The sequence below is a fragment of the Aegilops tauschii genome, chromosome 6 (genome assembly GCF_002575655.3).
Source record: "Aegilops tauschii subsp. strangulata cultivar AL8/78 chromosome 6, Aet v6.0, whole genome shotgun sequence".
NCBI classification, from domain to species: Eukaryota; Viridiplantae; Streptophyta; class Magnoliopsida; order Poales; family Poaceae; genus Aegilops; species Aegilops tauschii.
The window spans coordinates 163,386,242-163,394,257 of NC_053040.3; the positions used below are offsets into that span (position 1 = coordinate 163,386,242).

An 8,016-nucleotide genomic window follows, 5' to 3' on the forward strand; every position below is an offset into this window, starting at 1 on the left:
GTCAGATTATCACCGGAAACGTCAAAAGACATCAAAAAGGATTGACTACAAGGCAAAGATTAGAGTCAAAAAGAGGAAGGATGGCAAATTTGTGATACAAATGGTTGAACTCAACCACAATCACAAGATGCTGGAAAGCCCTGGGATGCTTTTGCACATGCGATCGCACAAAAAAGATGATCCTTTGATAGACCAGTTAGTGAAAGACATGCAACTGGACAACCACACACACGCTCAGATGATGTCAACGCTGTCGCGTATGTCCGGTGGTCTACAGTACATGGGACATACTAGCCGCGACTGGGTAAACAAGTAAGCACATCACAAACCATATCGCTTGAGCATCATGTCGGTAATTATTTCCTATTTGATGAGATGGGTTTGCATTGCGTTTGAAAATGCAGGAAACAAAAGTTTGCCTGAGAAGAGTCCCAAGATGACGTCAAGAAACTTCTGGATTTCTTCGAGAATATGCAGAAGATAAACCCAGAGTTCCTCTATGATTATGATGTTGATGCAGATAACCGTGTAAGAAACATCTTTTGGGCCAACGCCAGTTGCAAAGGATCGTATGAAGATTTTGGAGACTGCGTTACATTTGACACAACGTATAAAACTAACAAATTCCACATGCCGCTGGGAGTCTTCGTGGGAGTGAACCATCATCTACAGAGCACCACATTTGCTATTGCACTCGTGCGAGATGAAACAATACCGTTGTTTGAGTGGGTTTTCAAAACATTTCTCCGGTGTAAGAACAACAAGCTGCCAATCTGCATGCTCACAGGTACAAAAAAAACACCTGCATACTTACGTTTGTTTGGTGCACTTATATTTCTTCCATCTATCTTATACACACACAAACAACTTAATAAAAAAACACTACTTGTGCCTTCTCAGACCAGTGTTCTTCGATGAAGGCAGCATTAAAAACTATCCTCCCACATACTCTGCATAAGTTGTGTCGGTGGCATATCATGAAGAAGTACAAAGACCACCTCGCCTTGCTGTATAAGGCGCATGAGAAACTCAAGGATGACCTCAATGCGGTGCTGAACCACCCACTAATGCCGTCAGAATTTGAACGACCATGGAAGGACCTCATTCAGAGATACAACTTGCAAGACGACGAAGTGATGAATTCGCTGTGGGATGACAGGCACGAGTGGATCTCGGCTTACTACAAGGAAATTTTCTGTGCTCGGATGACTTCCACACAGAGAAGCGAGAGCATGAACTGCATACTGAAGAAAAACTTTGTCAAAGAGAAGCATGATCTCCATCTGTTTGCTCAGCAGGTGGACAAGTGCATTCAGACCCGGAATGCCGTCGAGCACGCAGAGATAGTAGCAAATGAGGTAAACAAAATGTCAATCAAAAACTACTAAAAATATAACTAAAAAACTAACAATTTTTTCATTTCTCTGGTTCGTAACAGTGCATTTCTGATCATGCAGTCAGAGGTAAAGACAACAACCCAGTTTGGGTTCGAAGTTCAGCTATCAAAAGTGTATACAAGGGCAGTGTTTGCAGATTTCAAAGAAACACTCTACCGTAGCACTGCATTCAGAGCAGAACGGTGCCCTGAGAACCCGACAAAGTATCTCGTACACCACTACAACAGATCGGATGCATTTGACTGGGCAATGCATAATTTCCAAGTGGTCGCCGATGAACAGAAAGGTGTCCACGAATGTGAGTGCAAACTCTGGACACACACAGGTGAGAATCCTATCACAAAAAATTCTATTTTCTGATAGTCATGCATGAAAGCTCACTTACTGAACTTTAAAAGTCCACATGCATGACTAATTCACAAAACCAAATGAAGTTCACTTCTTTAAAATGAACAAATAACGAAAAAATATGTGTTTATTAATTTCATGCAGTTCACTTACAAAACAAAGAAATCATGTGTTGTCTGTAGGGCTCTTTTGCGTCCATGTGTTATGCATGCTTTCTCATTTGAGAGTACTCAAGATTCCTGAGGTGTACATCATGAAAACATACACCCGTAACGCAAGATCAAATGCAACGTTTGACAGAAGAGACTATGAACAAACAGCACCAGATGGAACCTCGCTTTTTTGCCGTACAAAATTGCTGACAGAAACAGCAATGGACCTTGCAAACAAAGCGACAAGGTCCGACGCTGGGTGCCACAGAGCATTGTCTGGTATGAGGGCACTGATCGAGGAAGTTGATGTGCTCAACGAAGAAGAAGAAGAAGAAGAAGAAGCAAAACTAAAGCAAGTAGAGAAATCCCAACATGACAATAATGCCGAGCAAGTAGAAAATACCGAACACAACGAAACTGGTGCTATCAAAAAGAAACAATTCTTTCACCTCCTATTTCAAACACAAGAGGAAGGAAGAAAGGGGGCGACGCTACCCAGAAAAAGTTTGCATGCAAGGAGAAAAATGATGACAAAAACAGTAAGCCACAGCCTACTCTGGACAGTGATGGTCACCCACTGGGAATAAGAAAGTGCAAGACATGTAATGAAATCAGCGGCCACAATTCCAGGACATGTACAAAAATACATGAACAAGAAAACCGAGGACACGGCGATGCACAACCAAACAGAAATTCCACTCACAACACTAAGAAATGGACGAAACCGAGACATTGTAGCATCTGCAAAAAGAGGAAGAGACACAATTCGAGAACCTGCCCCAAAAGAACAAGATCAAAAAATGAGGAAGATGAAGAAGATGGTGACACAACTGAAGAAGAAATGGCTTATGAAGAAGCAGATGAAGAAGAGGAGGAAGAAGAGAGTGAAGAGGACGAAGAACATGAAGAAACTGAAGAAGCAGTGCCTTATGAAGAAACAGATGATGAAGATGAGGAAGAGGAAGAAGAGAGTGAAGAGGACGAAGAACATGAAGAAACAATGCCAACAAGACCACCACAAGGGAATGCTGTTGTACAAAAACAACCGAGAAGGACACCACTTTCAAAAAACAAGGTAGGAGCATGAAAGGATGTAGTTCACAGTGCTGGAAAAGAAAAGCCACCATCAACCAGCACGCGGGGAGCAAAGAAGGATGCAGTTCACAATGCTGGAAAACGATAGCCGCCATCAACCAGCACATGGGGAGCAAAGAAGGATGCAGTTCACAGCACTCAAAAACAAAAGCCACAATCAACCAGCACGCGGGGAGCAAAGAAGGATGCAGTTCACAGCACTGTAAAACAAAAGCAGCCATCAACCAGCACGCGGGGAGCAAAGAAGGATGCAGTTCACAGCGCTGAAAAACAAAAGCCGCCATCAACCACCACGCGAGGGACTACAAACACAACGGTGCAGAGACAAGAACCAACAACACCGCCACGGAAAACAAAAGAAAGTGCGACATTAGACACGCTCCAGTCACCGCGGAGAAGCAGCAGGTTAACGACCAAATAGATGAACTTCAATAAATTAATCATATGCATAGCAGTTTGCTTATCTGTATGACTTATGTATCAGTTTAAATTTTGTGTAAACACAAATTTCCCACTGACTATGAGTTATTAAACTAAACCATGTAAAGAGAAATGGTGTATAGAGTATACCATATATATAGCAGTCTAGAGTAAAACATTGACACATTTTGATCCAAAAACGATGTAAAATGCAGTTAGCTCACTGGCAGCACGAAGTTCAGAATAATAATTGAAGCGGTTCAGATCACAAAAGTGCTTATTACAAAACACATCAAAAAGATGAAGCGTTCAACACACAAAAGTACTTATTACAAATCAACCTCATAATCTTAACCAATCACGTCAAACGTGATTCTAACCGTACGATCAACAAGTTCGAAGAAGTTGAGGACAACAACTTGCTCAGACTTCAGGCCACTATCAATGACAAATTCCTTCCACCCTTTCTACAGACACAGCCGCCCGTCAACGCCTACACGGTACATGGCTGGTTTAAGGTGTCCATTACCAAGAACAACTTGGAGAATTCCCTTCTTCTTGAGCCGGAGATACCTAACAGCTCGTTGGGGAATTTTCTGCAAAAAAAAATTAAAACTGTTTGGGGACGATACTAGCAGTACAATTCTCGTACTTTGCACAGACCAGTAAAAACCTACACAAAGTAGAGACACGAGCTAGATGAAGTGTACAACAGTCCAAAAAAGCAGTACAGATTAAACGCAAACTAATGTGTAGTACGGAACTTGCAAACAAGTAGTACACTTATAACTATTATGAAGTTCTTGAGACTACCTGCATGTAGTACACAAAATACAATCGGGGAAAATTGTGGAAACTAGTAGTGCTCATCTAGTATCTAAGCAGTTCACATATTGTAAGCATGCAAATTAAAACACGAGCTCCATGCACACAAGCAAAAAAATAAAAACAAGATATAAGTACAAAGTGCAGTACACTTCAATAAAACAAAATAAGTGCATTCCTAAAAACTAGAAGTTCAGACTAGTATGGAATTATACAAAAAAATAGAAAACACGAAGAAAAAATCAGATCAAGCAAAAAATACCATCTTGTAGTGAGTCTCCACATCTGTTGGCGTAAGCTGATGGACAAAAGGACTTGTGCGGCCAAGGCCACGGTGAAGCAGGGCGGAATAGAATGTAGAAACGTTGATGTGGCCCATATCCAATCCTTCCGTGAATACTGTGCCATATGCAAGCTGCTCCGCTCGCCCAGCTCGGCACAATACCTTCCCCCCACGACGAGCACGACGGGCCTGCGACCAAGCTGAGCAATCGCAGTGCATCGGCACCCACAACCATGGCCGCAGCAGGAGAGATTCGCGCAGGGGCCTGGAGCCATCGCAACAAAAACCTAGAAAAGGAAAAAAATAAAGAGAGGCTAGAGAAAGGAGAGAAGTTGCGGCTAGAGGAGAAATGAACTGCAAAGGAAGGGTAGAAGTTGGCCTACATTTATAGAAGAGGAATGCAAAAAGGTCAAAACTGAAAATTAAAGGGGAGTTAATGGAAATTATGTTACCAAGAATGAAGGAAAATCAATAAAGGCTTATGTTATCAAAGAAAAAGGAACCAAAAAAGAAGGTGTACTTTGACTGCAGCAATTCCCATGAACTAACCGTAGATCATTAAATAATAATTCTCTAAAAAATTATAATCCACAGACCATTTTAGGTTTGCAGTTCTCCAAAGTCTTACCAGGAAGTTCACTATATGTGTGCATGAAGTGCAGTACATGCTCAAAATGAAGCACAAGAGAAGCACTTTCGCGCAGTGCACAACCCAGAATTAGTGCACCTGATGCAGTCCTTAAATGTAAGTCATGCAGTCCACAGCGTTGGCATAACCAGTCACAACTTTGGCACAAAGAAGGATGCACGCAGTGCAAAATGTGTACACCTGCAGCACAGGACTATGACGAGTGCAGTGCACATAGAGGCAACAAAGCAGTGCACACCCGTACACTAGAAAAAATGATACGTAAGAAGGAAAAAACAATAAAGAAAAATGCTACCCATGCAGTGCACAAAAATGTAGCACAAACATGTGTAGTACGGAATGCGTGCATATGTAGTACAGAACCCTGATCAATGCAGGGCACGGATGTTTTGCTAAGCAGTGCACGCCCCTACATTGAAAAAAAATACTTAAGAGAGAAAATACAAAGAAAAAAATGACCACCACAGGTGCACCCGGCCCCAGCCAATCTTGTAGTAGGTCTGTGCCCACAGAAGGAGAGTCGTTCTGGGTCACAATGCATGGGGCCGGGCACACATGGGCCCACAGGCCATAGAGCATACAGCAGCGAGCGCCGTGTATAAGCGCCCAAATAAGTAAACAGAGGAGTTCGATACGGTTGCCTCGCCAGCGCTTATAAAGAGGTCGGGCGCGCCTTCCGCGGGCAAGGTGGGACTAAACATTAGGCTACACACAACGCATCGGGAACCAGCCGTGTTCACAGGCCGACTTGGGCCCAATGCGTCTTCACTCCCCGAACACAGGCCCAACAAGGCCCACTAAGAAAAAACAATAAGTTCAAAAAAAACATTAAAGAAAAATGAGAAACATTTTATAAATGAATAACAACAACAACAAAAATGTGTGTGGGCAATGCCAGAAATTACAGTTCGCTATTAATAAATAAAACGCAGGAAGCCCAAAGTCAACGTACAAATGCAGTCTGCGACGTACAACAATGCAGTTCTCCACGTGGAAGCACGAAGTATTCTTTTTTCTGAAATGCAGTTCTCTTTCTACTGCATTGCAGTACGGCTAAAATGAAGAATGCAGCCCCGTTAGTTAAGCAAAGCAGTCCAACACCCCTACCAACACAACCCTCCATCAACACAAAAGCCGCATTACCATAAAAAGAGAAAAAAAGAAAGAACTCCATCAAGAAACTAAATGTGCGTACATCTGTATGAATCCTAATGCGATATAATTCAGTGTACAAGGAATAAATTTCACTTCCATGCAGTACACTATGTGGACATACGGAGTTCTGTTCTGATAGCAAAGAAGTGCACTTACTAGGATAATTCACCGAAAACACAATAATCACATTTTCTGACAGTTGCGTGCATACCTAACCTAGTCACGAAAAAAGAGGCGACGACGTTCCGGATTTCCAACGCACTAACAGAGCCTCCTCATAGCAGAACCTCTCTGAAGTTGCCACGTAACTAAAAACAGAGCCCCACCATGCTACCACCCCGCTCCACCTCTCCCACGTCCTGTCAAGGAGAGCAGAGGACAAAACATAACTGCTTCGTCCCCCCAAAACCCATTGCATCTTCTTCTCCACACTTCCTTTCACTAACCTCTCTCTCCAGAACAAACACGAGAGAGAAGAGGAGAGTCATGGCGGATGCACCTCTGTACAAGCAGCGCCGCAGGTACACCAGGGAGCTCCACGACGTCGACCTCCATGAAAACCACAAGCTCCACGTCGTTTGCACAAGCAAAGGTGAAGACGTGGACAAGATGTTGTCCACGCTCAGGAGGAAGCTCGGCGGAATGCCCGTCAAACTAGTCTGCATTGATGTCGAGTACACGCACTACGTGAAGTCACAGCGGGCAGCAGTGCTCCAGCTATGCGTAGAAAAAGAATGCCTTGTCTACCACATCTCTGCAGCTAAAGACAGGTCAGAATAACTATCAATCTGTACTATTGCTTGTTAATATTGATTTTAAATTTTCTTCACTTCAATTGCCAAATATTTAAACTTTGGTTCTCATTTTGAAAAGCATGGCATATGAATTCATTGACAGTTTTCATCTGGCTCCATGTATGTCACTCATGTGTTCAATTCTTGAATTATATGATCTAGCAATACACGCAGTTTTATTTTGTTTTACAAAATACAAACTATTTGACTGAACAATAGAAAACTGCAACATTACTATACAAAACATGTATGAAATTCAGTTCAAGAATACAAGCATGCACAAAACATGCATTTTTATGCAATATATTATCAGATTTACTAGTTATGCTGAACAAAGTATTAGCAACTACTCAATGCAACAGATTCAGATATTCATATTGCAGTTCAGTTTCAGAAAAAACAAAAAAACATTGGTAGTTCTAAGAAAATAAACTATATTCACTTTATACAAACATCTTGCAGGCCAATGGAACTAGACAAATTCCTCATGAATGGTGAGTACACCTTCGTCAGATTCGCCATTGAAGGAGACAAAAGCAAGCTGAAGCTATCTGGTTTGGAGATCAACTCCGACAACTACATTGATATTTAGGTGGAATGGAGAGACCCATACAATAAAAAGAAGTTTGACTCTTTGGCTGATGTTGTCGGCAGGATGATAGACATTCACTACCATGACATGAAGAAAAAAATTAACCGCAAGGAGGACCATACTCTCTGGGGATACTGCCCACTGCCAGAAAAGCTTATCAAGTATGCAGCAATAGATGCATTCGCAACATATGAGTCATGGAGAATCATCTACGATGTCATCATGGGACTGGACAGGGCAAAAAGAGACAAAGAAGCAAAGCAGAAGAAGAACAAGGCTGTAATCCAATACAGCAACTAGAAATAA

The 8,016-nt window shown here is 42.2% G+C and overlaps 2 protein-coding genes across 2 annotated transcripts; both read left to right on the forward strand.

The window, feature by feature from the left end:
• Nucleotides 1-471: 471 nt before the first annotated feature.
• Nucleotides 472-6,226, forward strand: LOC109777795 (protein FAR1-RELATED SEQUENCE 5-like). The gene is made up of 5 exons (XM_020336354.1): nt 472-787; nt 901-1,358; nt 1,458-1,695; nt 5,183-5,265; nt 6,218-6,226. The coding sequence occupies exons 1-5, from the start codon at nt 472-474 to the stop codon at nt 6,224-6,226; spliced, it is 1,104 nt and encodes a 367-aa protein (XP_020191943.1).
• A 584-nt stretch (nt 6,227-6,810) lies between these two features.
• LOC109777794 (uncharacterized) lies at nt 6,811-7,710 on the forward strand. The gene is made up of 2 exons (XM_020336353.1): nt 6,811-7,094; nt 7,581-7,710. The coding sequence occupies exons 1-2, from the start codon at nt 6,811-6,813 to the stop codon at nt 7,708-7,710; spliced, it is 414 nt and encodes a 137-aa protein (XP_020191942.1).
• The last annotated feature ends 306 nt before the right edge of the window (nt 7,711-8,016 follow it).